The sequence below is a fragment of the Astatotilapia calliptera genome, chromosome 3 (genome assembly GCF_900246225.1).
Source record: "Astatotilapia calliptera chromosome 3, fAstCal1.2, whole genome shotgun sequence".
Taxonomy (NCBI): Eukaryota; Metazoa; Chordata; class Actinopteri; order Cichliformes; family Cichlidae; genus Astatotilapia; species Astatotilapia calliptera.
Genome location: NC_039304.1, coordinates 18804403 through 18824262, shown reverse-complemented (window position 1 = coordinate 18824262; position 19860 = coordinate 18804403). Strand labels below are relative to the sequence as shown.

General features: G+C 41.9%; 1 protein-coding gene across 3 annotated transcripts in view; it reads left to right on the top strand.

The window, feature by feature from the left end:
* The window catches only part of stim2b (stromal interaction molecule 2b), a 56209-nt gene extending 49691 nt beyond the window's left edge, over window positions 1-6518 (top strand). For all 3 annotated transcript variants that reach the window (XM_026162158.1, XM_026162157.1, XM_026162156.1), the window contains exons 9-12: window positions 1463-1563; window positions 2266-2504; window positions 2604-2793; window positions 5010-6518. In XM_026162158.1, coding sequence (XP_026017943.1) covers window positions 1463-1563; window positions 2266-2504; window positions 2604-2793; window positions 5010-5625 — 1146 coding nt within the window. In that variant the 3' untranslated portion in view covers window positions 5626-6518. The remainder of the gene's footprint in view (window positions 1-1462; window positions 1564-2265; window positions 2505-2603; window positions 2794-5009) is intronic.
* Window positions 6519-19860: the final 13342 nt, after the last annotated feature.

Below are 19860 nucleotides of genomic sequence, written 5' to 3'. Positions count from 1 at the left end.
CAGAGAGCAGAAGCTGCTGCTGTGAGGATGTGACCACTAAGCTCTCCAAAGGTTACGTGCTGTGATTTGGCATGATATCACACATCTCATGAAGTGTTAACGTTTGGAAATTACTAAAAGATCAGCACTGGCAGAGATTTTAAAACATTAAAAGAAGGTCTTGCTGCCTGTTTGGATTACTTAAAGGAATGATGTTGGGGAGAAAAAGCCATTTATATTATGGAACTGCAAATCTGACTGAGCAGGACACACTACTACTACTACTAAACTACTACCATTACACCAGGGGACTTTTGTATATCTCTTTATTACAGTGGCCCTGAGAGTTCAAATAGAAAGCACCAGCAATCAGAAAAAGCTAAAGGGGAAAAAAACGTGAAAGAAAACGTGTTTTTGGGGCGACGACAACCTGACGGACCAGCTGAGGAAGTGACAAGCTAACAGTAAACAGCTAATAGCAAACATGTATCTACAGTATTATATAAATCATGTGATTGAAGCGCATGCTAGCCCACAACAACACTAATGAATCCTCTGCTTCTTTTAAGCGTGTCTCAGTGCGATATGTCACATTCTGGTTTCTGTCAGTTCTACAGCTGATCCATCAAGTCACTGTGTCCCCAGAAACGCTTGCTAGCTATTTGCTTGTGGGTTTTTTGAGCTGCAGTGCATTTGACCTCTCAGGGCCACCGTACTTCATCTCAAGCACTGAAGTCTCAGCAGTGCGTTGCATCCTAGCAGGCGCGTAACTACTCTGTGATGTTTTGCCTGGTAAATAGTGAAGAAATAGGACCAAATGATTCAGCACGTTTTTCTTTGTCACCTGCGTCTGGCAGAAGCTCATAATGGACTGGAGCTGAAGATCCTCTCCATTAGATGCAAATAGACATCAGTGAATGAGTTTACATCAGCTACATTAATCTGGCTTACAGCAGAGAAAGATTTAGTGCAGTGATCAGCCTTTTTAGGTAAAGATGCTGTGTGTTTTTTTTTGTTGTTGTTTCCACTAAATTTAACAAAAACTTGGGAGGGAGTTTATGTTCTATCATATTAGCTTCTCTTAATCGGCTTCCTGCTCTTTTTTCAGCTGCTTCCTTTAGCTTGTCTCATCCTATCCCCAACATCCTCCTCTGTCACAGCATCTCTCCTTCATTACATCCAGGAATCTCTTCTGTGGTCCGTTTTTGTCCATTTTATCCACTATCCCTGCGCTGCACATGTCCAAACCATCCCAGCCTTGCTTCTTTAACTTTACCTCCTCTGACTCACTGCTAAGAACAGAATTTGATGTAAATGTCATCTTTTTTTCTTTCTCACATGTCTGGGGTGTGTATTTACATCACATGGTGTATAAAGTCCTTTGAGATGATGGTTGTTCTGAACTATCAATATTAAAAAGAAAATTCAGCTTATGTGAAGCTGAAATTCCAGCCAAAGTAACTCTATGTTTTCCCCATTTCAGGCAGAGAAAATAAAAAAGAAGAGAGGTTCTGTGTTTGGGACTCTTCACGTAGCCCACAGCTCGTCACTGGATGAGGTGGACCACAAGATACTAGAAGCAAAGTAAGAAAGACAGACTCTAATGTGCAGATTACAATAAGAAATATCACCTGATATAGATTTATAAGGAGGCATTTATAACAGAGGTGCTGCACGCTTCATGACGTGATCATAAAGGTAATTCAACAGCTAAAAGTAAACACGGGAAGAGAGGATTTGTTTCAGCCAGGTGTGATCTGGCAGTCAGGAGTACAGACAGTCGGTGAGGCTTTCCGTGCCTTTTTACACCAACGACGACTTTATCCTTGGCAGCTTTGCTTTGTGTGGGGATTAAATACTTTTGTTTGAGCCATCAGAGCGCTCAATGCATTTAAGAAAAACAGCTCTACAGTGTCGAGTTCTTGCCTGCTTGTGTGTTTTTTGCTCGTTTTGTCTTTTTTACCACATAAAGCTTTTACGTTCATGGGTCGATAAACACAATGAGATGTATTTAATATATTCAGAGCTCTTGGAGAAGCTAGGTAGCGCCACTGAGGTAAACAATTCATCTGTGTTCAAAAGAGGAAGATCAAGCGTGAGAACAGAGCGAAAGTGTTAGACACAAGTTTAAATCCGTAAACCCTGATGGATCAAAGCAAAGTTGGCATCTTACTGAGTCTGACTGGGGAATGTTGATCGGTAATCTGAAGCAGAATAAGCTCAGTGTTTGCATGCTTTTCTAATTTAACTGAGTCTGATTTATTCATTCGTTCGTCTTCATATTAGGAAAGCCCTGTCGGAGGTAACGGCGTGCCTGAGGGAGCGGCTCCACCGCTGGCAGCAGATCGAGAAGCTCTGCGGCTTCCCTGTGGTCAATAATTCGGGTCTGCCGAGCCTGACCGCCAGCCTTTACTCAGACCACAGCTGGGTGGTGATGCCGCGAGTCTCGGTTCCGCCCTACCCCATCGCGGGAGGAGTGGACGACCTGGACGAGGACACGCCTCCCATCATTCCACAGTTCACAGGTGAGCGAGGCGGCAGAGCGCGCCGACGCTTTGTAGCCGCAAAAGTGGCACGGCATAAATATTGACGTCTCCGTTTGCCTCTCCTCGTTCGTCCTCCAGGGACTACATTGATTCGGCCCGCACTGACACGCAACAGCAGCATGTGCCGTTCCCGCCGGAGCCTGCTGAGCTCCCCGCAGTCCTCGCTGATGTCTGCAGACCCAGACCTGCTGTCCATGGCGAGCTCGTCCCTCTCCTATCGCCCCGAGGCGGACGACGACGTTATCATGTTCAACTCTGAGCGAAGGGGGTATGTGTGGCGATGTGTTTGTGTGTGTGTAGTTTTTAGTTTGCAAAAGGACTCAAAAGAGAAACATTTTACAAACTTTCTTCATTCATTTTTAGCTCCTAAGAATAGGATTTCACACGCTAAAGTTTCAAATACATACATTTCCTTCTGCTGTTAGTTGCCGTAGCACCTCTTTTCCGACCTCTGTTCAGCACCTCATTAAAATACCCCAGCTGCCCTGATCAGTCAGCGGGTCTAGCAAAATCTAGTTTGGTTATGTAACAACATCACAGCATTCAGCCCTTTGTTTGAACCACGGACAGACCAAGAGCAAAGGAGCGGCTCGGCCTCGCTGAAGTTTTCAGTGAAACTCGAGACATTTTCAGGATTATTTGTCTGTCAGCAAAATAACTCAGAACCTGTCCAGCTGCATTTAGAGAGACTTGATGGTAGAGGCTGAGCCTGACTGAAGGAAGAATACTTTACAGGAGTTTTAAACTTCTGTGTCAAATCTACGCTGTAGTTAGGTCGTAACCTAACACCTCTCACGTCCACCTGTTCAGTACTTGAGATTCCTCCTGTGGACTTTTGGCTGCTTTTGACCGGAGCGTTTGAATTTATCAGTGAGAGAATAACAATCATCACATTAATATAAGGAAAAACAATCATACTGTCAAATATAAAGACTCTCATATATTTGCTGAAACTATAGGAATGTACCAAAGAGGTAAACTTGAGGGTCAAGCATGAATGCTGGCAACAGTGTCGGCTACTTTCCTTCAGTTAGCCTCCACAAAGATTCACCACAGAAGTCAAAATGAGCCGTCAAACGTCGGTGGGATACAGAAAAGTTTGTTTGAACTGCAGATTATGTCCATAGACCTGGAAATGCTGAAATTGGTATTTTTTTGGTTCCAAATAGTGTTTAAAGTCTTAAAAGTTGCTGTTATTGTTTGTTTTGTTTTATAATTCAGAGCTCTCCCGTGGATATACAAGCCACATTAGCTGTGCAACATGCGAGCACCAGTGATTTTAGTAATGGATTTGGAGGGCAGCCAGAAGCACAACATTTGCTCTGTGTTCTCTGAGGCGGATACAGAGTTAGCAGTAGGGGCTCCAAAGAGCAAGTAACTGTGGCAGACTGTGAGGTACCGCCTTGTTTTATTTTATCAGGGCGTGCATGCTAGGTGCATGTGCTACGTAGTGATGCCGGTAGGTCACAGGACAAAAGCCTGGACTTCAAAATAAAGTGTTACAGGGAGTTCAAGTTCTATGTTTCCCGTGAGAGAGAATAAATCCCAGATGAGGACTGTGGAATTGTAACATCAAGGAAAGGAAATAATACACCAACATGTGATATCCCAGCAGACATTTCTACGCTGAATAACCGTCCTCAACATTTAGTTACGGCTGAAAAATGGTTCCAAAAGTTGAACTTATGTCACAGACGTGGAGTCGAGGTACGTCTTAAACGGTGGCTGGACATCCCAGATAGAGACGGGCTGTGTTCAATAAATATTTTCTCTTATCTCTAACTGATAAAAGAATTAATAAAAAATAACAAGAAGGAAAAAAGTCACAACTCTTTAGTGACTCACTCTGACATTGTGGGTGCAGCATCTCTGTACAACCTCTTTCCCAGTAACACCAACTCGGCTCACCTGACTTGTCTTTTAGGGGTTTCCATTAGGTGGTAGTAGCTGGGAGCCAATAATCTGATTTATATTTCTCACTTTGTCAGAGACAGTTTGTAAGAGACCCGACCTTCACTCTGCACTCAAACAACGTCGACATCCGTCTGCGGTTCGGTTCTTGGGGTCTGAAACCCCCGACACCACCTGCTGTGGTGGTGACGGGGAGTTTCTATCATGTGCTGGGATGTTCACTTTAAATCTGGCAATAAATATTTGTCATTAGGAAAATGCAAAAATGCAAATAAAAGCGTCTGATCCAGGATCACAGAATGTTCTCAGGAGCGCCTTTCCTCAGATGATTTTAGCATCGCTGGAAGACGAGAGAGTGGATATTTAAGGCGATTCAGTGCCGTGTCGTCCGGTCGTAGAGCAGAGACAAAGACAATGAGTCCATCAGGTGATCAGGCAGCAGAGAGGGGAAGTGACTGAACATGGATGCAGGCGCATTTAGAGAAAGGCTAACTTTAAAATAGCACACATAGAAGATGTTTTTCAGTGTTGTTTATCAGTCTGTGACCAGCCTTGTCTGCTCTCCTTTAATAGGGAGGCGTCTCAGGAGGGCAGCTCCGACACAGACTCTCTGAGCTCAGTGGGCCGCAAGTCGCTGCACAACCCCTGCTCAGCGGCCTCGGAGATCCCCTACCGCAAGATCTCCCGCGAGGAGCTGCTGCTGTTCACCCAGACCGCAGAGCGCCCTGCATCCACCACCTCCACCACCCACACCAGCAGCAGCAGCAGCAGTCTCAGGGACACGCCTCCTCCTCTGCCTCCCACCCCGGCCACCACACCTTCAGGCCCGCCCTCCACCTCACCTTCCCCGGCCTTGGAGCACCATCAGTTTGCACAAAGAGGCTCGCCCGACCTCACCCGCATCGTACCCGAGTCCCAGAGCGGACCTCTGGGGAACGTCACCTCTCCGACGGGCAAGGGCATGTACAACGGCATCCTGGAGAAGTCCTACAGCTTCGGCCAGCTGCCGGCAAGCATGCTGCCTAATGTGGGGCGCCACCCGTCTCTTACCTCCCTGGACTCGGAGGGCCGGAGTCTGGGAAGGGATTACAAGCTCCAGAGCACGTCCTCCCAGGACTCCTGCGACAACGGAGAGAAAATCAGGCGCACGTCCTCTAAAATCAAAAACATATTTAAAAAGAAAAAATAAAACTTGAGTGTGTCTGTGTGTGTGTGAGTGAGAGAGAAAATCAAATCTTAAAAAGTTGTTTTAGCCCTAATATTAAAACAATGGACGTCACTGTAAGCTAAAACATTTCATTTTCTCTCTTAAGTTCTTCTTTTCGTCATCAAAGATGGAATGTAGCTCAGCCTGGGTGCCTTTAAACGCCTCCCCAGGCTGATAGCCTTATTTTTCAACAATGCTTTTTTATTTAGTCACTCACAGGGAAACCTGCAAAAGGTCAAGTCAGCGAAAAGGTCAAAGGTCATACTTGTTCACTGTCTTCTCTTAATTTTATCCCGAGTTTGAACCAAAAAGCCACTCATGTCAAAGGATGTAAAAGGTGCAGTCTGTGTATGTTTAGTGTTTCACTGTCGACGTTGAGCACAGAGGGAGAGAGAAGGGAGGGGGGGCTCGCTGTTCCTACCGGGACGCTCGCTTTCAGTGGCGACAGCGACACACGAGCAAAGCCCGGAAAAAACAAAAGGTTGTGCAAACCATATTTCGTCCGATTCCTTTCTCACGCGCCCCGACTTACTTCTTTCCGATCAAATGATGAAATTGCATCTTGCAAAGTGTTTGAATCCTAAACGTGTACTTGACTAATTTCCTTTGATGGGGGGAAAAAAACAAAAAAAATCCTGCTAAAAGTTTGTTGCACTACTGCTTTCCTGCTGTTCTTGGAAACAGCCGCTGCTCGCGGAGGACATTTGGAAATCGACACAGAGATGAGAAGAATGCACGGGCAGCTGCACTGAGGATGCAAGCGCATAATGCCAGAGCCAAAATTATGTGATCGGTCCCAGTGCCACTGTTTATGCTCGTCTCCGTATATAAATATATATATATCCGTACTTTGTTTTCACTTTATTATGTTCTTACAAATGTTTTTAAGTGGATTAACGGTGGCGATGATTTGATCTTAATGAATATGCAGACTTAACTCACACCAGTCACTTTCCCTGTACTCTAGCCTCCCCGTTATTACTTGATTACCTGCTTCCTGTAGCCATAAATAAACGTTAAACGTACATTTCTGTTTCCAAACTTCTAGATTTTTGGTCAGATTGGCTTTAAACATTCATGCTGTATTTAAAGATGCACAAGACAGTCGCTATCAGCGTTCACAGACACTACACAGCGATGATCATCTGTTCAGGAGAACAAAAACAACGATAAAATAAGAGACTTTCTGATCTGGATCTGATCAGTACACCAGTCCCCGCCTCTCTCTCCCCACTACCCCCAACCGCCACCACCACACACTAAGCTCGAAGGTGACCCACGCAATACGGTCCCGCTCCTCACCTCTGGGCCCGCAACCGAGCGCACTGATGTCAAAGAGCTCCTGCTTCACACTGTGATTTCTGGCTTCTTCCCCTTCATCCCGGACCTGGCTGTCACTGCTGCAACTCCACTCGACCGGGCGCGTGCCTGCAAACGTGATGGGGTGGGTGTGGAGGAGGGCGATGCCACGCATGAGGTTGCGTCTCGAGTGTCAGCACGGCACAGTGAAGCGAGTGTTTTTAAATAAATATATGTTTGGAAGCTTGTGGACGAGGCAGCACACGATGAAGGAAGACAGGCCTGCGAGACGAGGAGGACACGAATGTTTACGAGACATTAGTTGTTTTTTTTTGTTTTTTTGGAGAACATTTTCTGTGTGAATATTTGTATACGGTAGAAGAATTAATAAATAAATAAAAAAAATGGAGGCATCGGAGATGTTTCAGTGTCATGTTTGCAGCAGCGTTTCATGTCTCCCCTCACCCCCAATCGGACGTGGCAGATGGCTGCCCCTCCTTGTGCCTGGTTCTGCCAGAGGTTCCTTCCTGTTAAAAGGGAGTTTTTCTTTCCCACTGTCGCCAAAGTGCTTCCTCGTCTGATTGTAGTTGTAGGTTTTTTAATCTTACAATATACTGTTTTGAATTGGTGTTATATACATAAAACTTAACTGAGTCACACAAACACAGGAGAAAACCTAAAAATCCTACGCTGTCACTATAAATAATGGAGGTTTAAAGCTCCTGTTTTAAGAACAAGAGCAGATGGAACGAGCAGGCAGTGTTGCTGCTACCTGATCGAAGCACCTGGAGCTCAACAAGTAAGATTCTCACTTTCCATAATGATGGCTTTTGAGTTTTGAAATCATTTAATACAGATGATGAAGGTCAGGAAGGATGGCATCAGAGTTATTATAAGGCTGGGAATGTTTTTCTTGATCAGCTGATGGTTGAAATGATCAATTATCACCCCTCAGAAATCTTTGCTGAACTAAATCGCACCAGCATTTTGAAAGTCTTCAGCATAGATCTAAACCCACCCAGCTGAGCTAAAGGTTTGACTTGTGACTTCCCACAGGAATAAAACCTCCCTGATCCGGCTTTTTTGAAGCCCTACATCCTCCTCACAGCGGTACACAGAAGTGCGGGGTGGTGGGGGGAAATATCATTCTGACACTCCCATTTGTCTTGCGAGTCGGGAAACGGTGAAACACAGAAGAAAAGCATGCATGATTGCTTTATCAATATAAAGTGAACGTAATGAAACTTGCGTTGATGGTTCATCAATTTGGCACACCAGGAGAGGAGCGGGGACGTCTGCTGGTGATGAATGTGTTGTTTGGGTGCTACTGTACACAGAAACAAACCCCAGCCTTTCACACAGGCCTGCCTTTTCTTTCTTTCTTATTTTTTTAAGCCCCCGCCCGGTGGGATGCAGTTGCAGCTACACCCACATGGTGTCAGCAGAGCACCAGGAGAGAAAACCCTCAGGAGCCACTCCCTAACGGTGAAGTGTGAGTGTCAGTGCAGGCTGGTGAATGCTGTGAAGGACCAGAGTCAGGCTTGTTTCTTTTGTCAGATGGAGCACGCACAGAGAGACACAGAGGAAGCTCCAGACCCCGTGAATGTGTTTTGATCTAACGGCTAATCTGATCATCTTTTAGTTCACTGTAATTTGGTATAGAAGATTGATTCTGCACTCACTCTGCGAAAATTGGCTTCCTATACGGATATAGTGCCAAATTACATTTCTTGTAATAAGTGTAGAAGCTAGATGCAGTTCAGAAGCTTCAAATTGCATGTTTGCAGTAAAGTATTACCCCTGTTCCAAAGGTGCACCGATACTCGACTAGCTGCCCAGCAACAAAACAGGAAAACACCGGGAAACTAAGTTCTTATTAATGAGAAGATGAGAAGTGAGCCAATGAATGAGGACAGACACACTGACAACAGTTTTCCAGTAAGATCTCTGTGCTGGTATGTCTCGGCCTGGGCAGTTTAGCAGTGCTGCAGAATACACAGCTGTTATGCAAAAGAATGTGCATGTGTGAATATGTAATATGTGTACGTGTCCACATACTTTTGAACATGCATGCTTGTGGATGCACGATGCAGAACCAAACCTTTGAGACCAATCTGGAGCGAGATGAGGTCAAAAGTATGTGGACACTATTTTTTAAAGCCATTTTTACTTCTCAAATATTCACTCCCAAATCGTGACATTGCTCAAACGCAGGAGGCTAGGTCATCTATTCCCGCACCTCCACAATATTTAAAGCGGTGCGTGACTCAGCTCGTAGTTTCTTTTCTTTGCTCCTTAAATATTGCTGCATTCAGCTGCTTCTTTGTCCCATATTGTCTTCCTACTTTCCTCCTCTCTGCTTCCTCTGTATCCTCGCAGGAGCACTGCAGGTTGGGGGGGACACATTGCGGATATTTATGGCCCCCCCAAGATCGGCACTGCAGTGTTGTAATTGGCCCCACAATGACGCTAATGCTCAGGAAGAGGAGTGTTGTGTACGGGAGCAGAAAGTGATGCAATGCTCTGGCAGAAGATGGCAGATCCTCCCTTTAATGAATGCTGTTAGAAAAGGTAATGAATAGACGGAGGGCTTAAAGGCACACATACGTAAAGGGAATGTGTATCAGCGAGGCTTTTACCCAACCTGCCACTGTGCTATATCTCTCCCTCCTCACTCTACCATTCCTCTCTGCCAAAATCAGCCTCTCTCCTTTCTTTATCCCCATCACTCAACTCTCTCTCCCTCTCTCGTTTGGATCCCATTCCATTGCGGTGTAATGGGTTTATTAGTGTGGTTAATGCACTGTGACCTACTGGGGCTTGCCGTCTACCTTTTTCCATCCACGGAGAGAGAGAGAGAAAAAAGGGTTGAATGTTTTTTAAAAGGGAAGCAGAAACAGGAATGAGCTATAAAAGGGTCAGCATTAAAGGAAGGGAGAAAGCCCGTTTTTAGGAACAAACTCACAGTAAAGAATGAAGTAAATGAAGACAAACTAACAGAAATTGTTCATCACTTTGCCAAATCTAGTAAAAAGGAAAACAGAAGCTGTGAATGCCGGGTGCCAGTGCAGCTTCGCGCGCGCTCTCGACTATTATACTCGACAGCAGCAGAGAGACGTCCTAAACAGCCTGGGATAGTCAAAATTGATGGCTGCCGTGTTTACCCAGACTGAGGCAGACAAAGTCAGCTTTGGAACCAGACGTGCTCCCTGCAAATTAATGTTTCTGCTCCAAAACTCTGCGACAGAGACCTGCAACCAGTTTGTGGTATAATGAAGCCATTTCAGGTGGGACTGTGGTGTTCTTCTGTCACCAAGAGTGGAGCCAAAACCGATTTAGAGAGCGGAAGGGCTTCACCTGCGAGGGGGTTCGGGTTCATACAATTACAGCTATCAGATCACATTTTCAGGATCTAGAATTTAATTCAATTCAAATTTAGTTCAATTCCATTATGCCGCAATAATACAGAGAAAATCTGAAAAATGAAATAACCAACTATGAGCAAGCACTTTGTAACAGTGTCTGGAAAATAACCTGACTCTCAACATCAGCAAAACTAGAGAAATGATAGTGGACTACCGGAAACGACCAGTCAGGGAACACCAGCCCATCCACATCATCGGTGTCAAGGTCGAAAGGGTCAGCAGCTTCAAATTCCTTGGAGTCAACATCACCGAGGACTTCTCCTGGACCCTTCACACAGACACTGCTATCAGGAAAGCTCGCCAGCGGCTTTACTTCCTGAGGAGGCTGAGGAAGTTTGGCATGAACGCCAACATCACCTCAAATTTCTACAGGTGTGCAATCGAGAGCTTGCTGACGAGCTGCATTACAGTTTGGTATGGAAGCTGCTCTGCCAGCAGCCGTAAATCACTACAGAGGGTGGTGAAGGCAGCAGAGCACATCACTGGCATGAGGCTTCCTGCCATTCAGGACATTTATCTTCAGCGATGCTTCCGTAAAGCACACAGCATCATCAAGGACCACAGCCACCCAGCACATCAGCTGTTCTCCTTGTTACCATCTGGCAGAGTTACAGGAGTCTGTCTGCTCGGACTACAAGACTTAAAAAAGTCTTGTAAAAAAAAAAAAACAGTTTCTACCATCAAGCTAACTTGCATATGACAAATAAAACTAAAAACAGTGGGAAGGAAAAACTACATTTTAACAGGAAGAAACCTTTGGCCAAACTAGGCTTAGGGTGGGGCGACCATCTGCTGTGATCAGTTGATGATGAGGGCTGGGAGACAGAACAAAAGACACATTGCACACAGAAATATTTTTACCTGGTTCTGCCGAGAGGTTTCTTCCTGTTTAAAGTGAGTTTTTCCTTCCCACTGTCGCCAAGTGCTTGCTCATAGGGGTAGCCTGGTTGTTGGAGGTTCACCTGTGGTTACAAAAACTGAATTGAATGGAAATAACTATCGAAAAATGAATTATTGTTAACTCGAAAGGTATCATTTGTAGTGACAAACTCTTCGGGGAACTGTTACCCAAATCTGCAGTTTGTACTTTTTTGTGTCTTTTAGCTCATAGTTTTGGTATCGCCACCTTCAACTTTCCTGTTTTGACTTCCAAAGTTTGCACCATTTTTCCAGCACATAGTCTGCATAAAAACACAGCCATGTCTTACACTGTTTGTGGGCCATTTTAAAGCCAAAAGTTTGGCCTTTTTTGGCCTTTTTACTGTCATCCCCCAAGAGGCGGATCTGAATTAATACTCAGGGACACTTGTACTCAGGGACACTTGTAGGCTAATAAAATGACATTTTATTAGCCTAAATTATACCCATGGTTTTAGTCTAATCAGGACGATAACTATCAAAAAGAACATCCTGCTGAATTAAACCCTTATGTTACAGCCACACTAGGAAAAAACAGCGGTTGGAGACCATTGCATGATCCAAATTATGCGACTGTAAGCAATGAACTTGTGGTCTTGCTGCGCTTGAAAGAACCAGTTCAAATCGATGACTATATATGACCACTTGCAGTCAGCTGCGGTTTTCAAAGCATCTGCTATTGAATGAGGTCAAGCCGGCAATTAAATCCATTCTGCTTGTCCTTCCTGGTTTGGTGAGGTTCCTATCTGATATCGTAGTTGTAGCGTTCTGGTCTGGAATCAGAATTATAATCCAGACCATGGATTTGTTTAGACTGACAAAAGCTCTTGGATGAGAGTCCAAGTCCACTTCCCTTTGTCTCAAATTCTTAAGACTACTACAACCTCTATGACCGAGAATCTATGGAGACAAGGCAGATTAGAAGTGTCCATAAAAATAGAAATGCTGTTCTCCTCTTTACATTAAAAGGGATTTTTTTCTTTCCAAATGCTGCCAAGTGCATACTCAGAGGGGGTAATCTGATTGTAGGGTTTCTTTCTAATATTGTAGTCTTTACCTTACAGTATGAAGCTCCTTGAAATGGAGCTATATAAATAAACCTGAATTGAATCTTTGTTTCTTCAGACTTGTTGCTCGTGTGGAGCCAGGACCTTCGAAAAACAAAGTGAACTTGCCCCCTTATTCCACTACTTTCTATGGCGTTGGTACATCGGCTCCTCCACTTATCAGAAATAAACAGGGAACAAAATTTGCTCAAGTAGCTTAATCAGTATTCATATCACTGCTCAGAATCACTCAGATACCAAGTCCAAACTCGGATTTGGGTTATTAAATATAAGATCCCTCTCAAATGAGAAGTCTGATCACTGAAAAAGAATTAGATTTAATGTTTCTTTGTTGAAGCCTGGCTTAGAGAGGATGGTGTGGCGGTTAGAAATGAAATCTGTCCCCAGATTTGAGTGTTTTTCAAGCTGCAAGACAAGATCAGAAGGTGATAGCGTTGCAATTCTCCACTGAAACCAACCTGTATTCAAAATTATGAACCTTGGTACTTTTAGTTCACACTTTGCAGTTGATTTGCAAATTAAACCAAGTGTCCTCATTATCGCAATTTATAGTCCACCAAAGCAAGACACTAATTTCCTTCCACAATTTTCAGGATTGATGGCACTCATTACACATTGCTATGACACAATCCTATTGGATGGAGGTTTTACTATTCATATAAACAACAGCAATGGCCTAAAAGTCAACACCATTTTGAACCCAAATGAGAACTCTGACTTTATGCAGCATGGTATCGAACCTTCTCATAACCTTGGTGAGACACTTGATCTGGTCATTAGCCAAGATCGCCAGCGTTTAAGTCTCTGCTGCTGCTGTAGGTGACCTTTATGCTGTGTCTTTTGATGCTGTTTTATCTGCAACCAAAACCACATGATAGTTTAGAGTCAAGAAACAAGTCTTTAGATAGCACTTATTAGATATTGATAGCATTTATTAAATATTCATTTGGACATATAAGTTTGAATTTGTATCATGTTTTCTACATAAGGCTTTTTTTTTTTTGCAATTAATTGCTTAAAATGTATTGAGCAATTTATTTAGTTTTTTCAGGGGGTTAAAAACTCACAAAACCCATGTATCAGACATGATACACTAGACATTGACAGGTTAAATCGTCCCCATGGCTGAAAAATACTGTCTGCAATCTCAAAGGAGTCTGCAGAAGGCTGCTCTGCTGAGAGGAGACAGAAAAAAGCACAACTAGAAGTCCATCGTCTAGCCTATAAAGATTCTGTCTCTTTAGGACAAAGCTACCAGCAAAGCAAGAGGAGAATACCTTACAAAGAACTCACTGTTGACAATGGAAGTAATCCCAGAGTATTGCTCACTACAATCAAATGGTTTCTAAATCCTTCTACAGATGAGGTACATCAAGACCTCTGATAAATGTGAGGAATTTCTTCATCTTTTTTTCAACTGTAAAATGTCACGTCAGAGTGTTAAAACAGCCGTAATGAAACCACTTTTACAGCAATCAAACTTGGACACAAATATATCGAGTAATCACAGACCAATATCAAACCTTCCTTTTTTTAGGAAAGTATTAGAAAAAGCTGTATTTATGCAAATCAGTGATATCCTGCTAGGTTCCAGTCTGGTGATAGAGCAAATCACAGGACAGTGAATTCCCTCACCAAGATCGTTAGCAGAGTTATTATAGTTTAGTATTTTCAAATTGTTTTCATTTAGACTTTAATTCTGTTTAGTTTCAATTAGTTCCCAGAGTGGATTTTATTGTTTCACTTTAGTTTTTTATTAGTTTCAGTCACTTTTACTCTTTTTGAATTATTATTTCATGTTAAAATCAGTACAGCTATTACAAGAAATCAAGTTAATTTAATTTTTACCAAACTAACAAATATAAACTAAGGATATTTCCTCAGTACTTTGATTTTATTTTAATTAGTTAAGTTCACAAACTAATTTCAGTGTTAGTTTCTTTCAAAAGTCTAATTTTTATTTTAGTTTCACCACATCTAGGTTTAGCTTTTAGTTTGGTTTTAGCTAACTATAATAACCTTCATAGTTAGGCTAACTTATGATACTAGGAAAGATTGTTGTCCGTATTTTACTTTTTATAATTGTGTTTTTGAATGATTTAGATTAACGGTCACCGACAGGAAATACTTCATCTTTGGAGGTCAGCTATCAGCCACTCGTGACACTTCCTATGGAGTTCCACAGGGCAGCTATCTGAGCCCGTTAATGTTCTCACTATACATGTGGCCGCTTGTTAATCAGACAGCATAATATTTGCTACTGTGGTTATGCAGATGATACACGGCTATATGTTTCTGTAGAGGCAGTGATGCTTTGACTAAACTCTCTATTACTGTATTTAATTGACAGTAATATCAAATATTATCTATTCAGAAGTTTGGGACATTAGCAACGAGTGTAAAACCACAAGTTAAAAGTTTTTTTCTCATTCAGATTTGAGCTTTAAAGCTCATATTAAAGACAGCCCTCTTCTATCTCATGAATATTACCAAAATACAACCCGTCCTGACTCATTTTCAGCCGTCCTAATTGCTACAGAGCTCTTTTTGCTGGATGATCAGTAGGTTGCTGCTTAACCTGAATTCTGCCTTGGTTAACAATGAAAAGGAATATCACAGAGCACATCCGTCGAGGTTTAGCAGAGCTACTCTTGCTTCCAGTATCCTGCAGAACTGATCTGAAAATACTCTTACTTGTATATAAAATCTTACATAGTCTCGGACCTGCTCATACTTCTGAAACTCTGCTAACGTCTTAGATGTCTAGTTATCCTCACAAAGGAAATTGGTGCCATACCCACTAAGTTAAGTCACAATTAATAGTCTGGTAGATTCTTCTTCATGTTGGCCGTCTGCTTCCAAGGTTGTTTCTTTTTTCGTATGTCTGTTTGCGTTTCTGTATGATGTATTTTCATTCAAGGATTATCTGTGTGTCTGTGGCTGTGTATGTATATCTGATGGGCTCTGACTTTGTTTCTTAATGTGTTTTTATACCTGCGAGGCCCTTTGAACCTCTCGATTTAATATTAAGTTGCACAAATAAAATGGGATTGAACTCAATTTTAAATACAGTCTATGTTCCAACAATAGGCTGCAAGTGCCATTGTACACTTCCTGCCCCACACTACAAAGCACTGAGTCGCCTTAAAAGCTGGATTTCTTTTTTCAGTTGCCTAGCTGGCAGAAAACATGATATACAGTGCTGTGATAAAGTATCCCCCCTTTTCTTTTCTTTTTTAAAAAAAATCAAAGATAACCCAACCAAATACAACATTCAGTGTTTGAATAATGATTTCATTTAATAAGGGAGGAAATAAATCCAAACCTACCTGGCCCTGTGTGAGAAATTAAGTGAAGTAAGCTAAAAGGTCTCAAAAAGCAACACATCATGCCACAATCTAAAGAAACAGCTGAGAAACAAGCTCATTGACATCCATCAGTCAGGGTTACAAAGCCATTTATAATGCTTTGGGAATCACGGTGAGAGTGATTATCCACAAATGAAGAAAACTTGGGGCACCTTCCCAGGCTGAACTTTTTGGAAGGTTTGAGTCTCGTTACATCGGGTGTAAAATGAACAAAGCATCTCATTAAAGTAACTGAAGGAATCATTAATTCTGCTCTGAAGGAGAATGTCTGTCCATCAGTCGTACCTTGAAGCTCAAAACTCAAAATCTGGATTTCTGACCTTAAACAGGCTGTTCATGCTGGAAAATCCTCCAATGTGGCTGAATTACAAACAATTCTGCGAAGAAGAGTGCTGTGGAAAGCTCATTGCCAGTTATCACAAATGCGTGATTGCAGTTTGTGCTTCCAAGGATGGCTCAACCAGTTATCGGGTTTATGGGGCAAATACTTTCTCACACAGGGCCATGCAGGTCTGGATCATTTTTCCTCCTTAATAAAACGAATCATCATTTAACAACTGCATTTATTGTGTTATCGTTTTAATATTAAAATCTGTTTTACTTCACAGCACTGTGTGACACAACTGCAGCGTTGCGTTGTCTCTACTGATATGGATTTGATGTAATACAAGTAAAATTTTTTTCTAAATTTGGTTGAACAATCAGACGAGAAGTCTCAATATAAGTAACAGTCTTCAGGCTAAATGAGAAAGTTATCAGTTCTGTTCTAGCTACATGTTAAATTTTTAGTAAATTTAACTTTGAAAAAAATAACCCTAATATAACTCAGATTAAACCAACTGAATCATGCTGACTGGGACAGAACAGTGAATAAATAATGCAGAGAAGATCCAGCACTAACACTTCTGCTTAGAAGCTGAAAGCTAAGGGAAATACGACTTAGATAAGGTTGTCGTGCTGGGGAAAAAAAGAAAAGAGAGAAGAAAATCCTCCAAACCAGTATTCCCCATAATACCACGGACATATTTGCTGAACTACAAGAAGGTTCCTGATACTATAAATGTCTCTACACAGTTAGTGTATAAGAAACTCTAATTGAATGAGATATTTCATCAGAGCAGCACATTACATGTGTCGTTCACACACATAGCAGGTAGATCCCAAGGAACAAATATTCAGCTTGAATTTCATCTTTAATTTCTAGCAAAGGTAGGCCTGATTAAAATGCTGCTAAAAATAATCTCGCTACACTTGAGCGCTGCATGCATCTTTTTATTAAGCAATTACAGAGTTTAATTTGTTGGCCCTAAAGCAGCTGAAAGAGATCAAAGACCTCATTAATAAACATGAACAAATTGTAAAAAATGTTTGTTGGGACCGGAGTAGTCTGAATGTCTTTTGACATGAATGACACTGCTCTGATTGATTTGGTGTGATTAAGCTGAGCTTAATCAGATTTGCATAGGCGATCACAGCAGTCGCATCAGCTGCATATTAGTCCTCCACACCTATCAGCTGACACAAATAAGCAGCGTGACTTCATCGTGCAGGATAACCCTGCGAGGCCCAGTGCTCTCTCTCCCCCCGTTATTTCTAATTAACCATGTGCACATGCTTTGGCTCTAAAGTAGTCTGATTTATGCAGCGCTCCAGTTCCTGAAACACTTGTGAGGACAAAGGTGGGTCGGTTTGATCCCAAACTGCTTTCAGGATCAGGAGTTTGTTCCATACTTGATAGGAATTAAGATTCTATACTTGTGTTTTCAAAAAGTACACTATTTAGACAATGGGGGGATTGAACCTTAATAAATGAAGAGCGGTGAATCGAGTGCACACTATGAGATAAAATATTTCACGGTTGAGGGAAAGATGCATATCTGTGGGTGAAAACCTTGCATTGCATGAGCTTATTGTTGACTAGGCAACTTTAAGGATGTGAAGGCCATTAAAAACAATTTAAAAATAAACGAATCAATCAAACAAAAAGGCAACGTATAGAGACACAATGCAATTTAACCCTGTAAGACCCAACCCACCAAAAAATAGAAAGAAAATTGAGATTTCTTGGAACTGAGATGTTTACTAACCCCTATAACAAAATCCACACTTTTTCTTGCTATATTATGTTGTGTACGATATATTTTTATTATAAATTTATCAGATATTTTGTGTAGTGCATTTGATACATTGGGTGTTTTTGGCAACTTTTTGTTAATAACAATGTTAATTTTAGACAAACAAAAGAGTTTTGTCCATAACATTTTGAAATTATGGCAAATACTGATCATGGTGATGAAATAGAGAAACTCATGCATCAAATATGATACAAAGGGCATTATAGGGTTAAAATGGGAAATGGAGCTTCAAACAGCATTAAGGCACTAAACAAGCATTAGAAGTTATTTAGCTCCAGTACTAATTTATTGAAATGCAGTGGCAAATAGCATTTTATCTGTTCATCCATCTGTTTGACATCCATCCAAAATCCATCCATGTGTCCGAGGTGTTATTGAAGTTAGTGTTTGTACAGGTCAGCCAAAAGCCCAGGTTTGGCTGGCGATGGAATTCTTGTAGAACTTAACGATGAAGATGGTGGCGGTGCACGTAACCATCAGCAAAACTGTGAAACTTGTAATCTTTACTGTCATCGTCGTGTATCTGCAAGATGCAAAAGACCCACAACAAACAAACAGGAATTGCTTGTGATGCATCAGTGACTTGCTAAGCAGCTGCTTTCCTGAATTTTCCAACTACTTCTACTGGAACGCAATCAGCTTGGGGGTTGACTCCGTTCTCTAACATCTGACTTCTAAGGTAAGTAGAATACAGCATAAAGCAGTGGTTTCTAACATTTTTTTCTACTCTTGGCTCTACAGGATACTAAATTACTAATGCTAAAATAGCAACAAATAAAAAGCTAACAAAACTGCCCACCTACTGTTAAAATCTTTTGTTTGCAAAGTGCAACCAATCAAAACAAAGTTGAAGTTAAAGGGCTTATTTCAGTCAGTGGATAAATGGAAGAGCTGCACCAAGGCCCTTAACAAGATAAATAAGGATAATCTTGAACTGTGAACCATACAAAGCAGCTCAAGTCCAAGAGCTGAAAATAAGCATAACAAGTCTCCTTTAATGCTGTTTCTCATGACTATTTATTGCTTGCTGCTCTGATCCTGTTCCTACGTCCCTCCAGCTAGACCAACTGAAGCATTTCAGCGTTTCAGCTGATGCCTAAATGTAGACTTTTTGCCTGTCACCCTAAATTACATTTGATAGTTACAGTCCAGCTCTTTAAGTGATGCTGCAACTTAAAGAGAAAGCCCCAAGCAAGTATCAAAAAGCAGCTACTAGCAAGGAAGTATGGTATTCTAATAGGTGTCAAGATCTTTTCCGGCGCAATTACCTTGTTGTTATCGTCAACACCGTGTCAGACGACATGAAGTCCAAACAGAGTTAGTGTTGAGTCATGGTGAGGTCTAACAGATGTGACATCCAGTACCACAGACTGACTGCAGCACCTATTAGATTAACAAGGCAAATTCCACTTAGACAGAAGCTCAGCATCTCCCAGTGTGGGTTTGAAAAAATGCCAGAGGATGTTTCTTTGACAGGCCGGTCGCTCGCCTGAAAGGAGTTTTATTCTTCACTGCCACTTTGCTTAATTGATATATTCTGGGCACTTAGCGGGACATTTTTCAGGTTGACCTGTGGTTAAAAACAAGCTGAAATGCCCATTACTCAGTTTGAAAAAACGATTCAGGTCCGTTAAGCTCTTTTTGGTGTGCCAAAGCTTAAGCACATATTTTAAATATTCATTTTCTCTGCACTGTTGTCACTTGTATTTCATTAAAAAAGCATTTGATGCTGGTATAAAGACAAAAGGGGCCTTCTTTTGTATTATGTTTGACAATAAGTAAAACAACTGATATTTATAGTAATACAAATGTACTTGTGTCAGTGTGCATTTGTGATGGTGTAATGGTCTGCCAGTTTGTGCTGTACATTTCTTCTACTGTGTTAATAGGTGTAGTATTAGATACCTAAATGCTTTTGAACAACCAGTGGCAGTACCAATGGGCGACCACACAACGAGTGGTAAAAGGCACAGACACTATAAAAATGTCATCACCACTGGTTTCG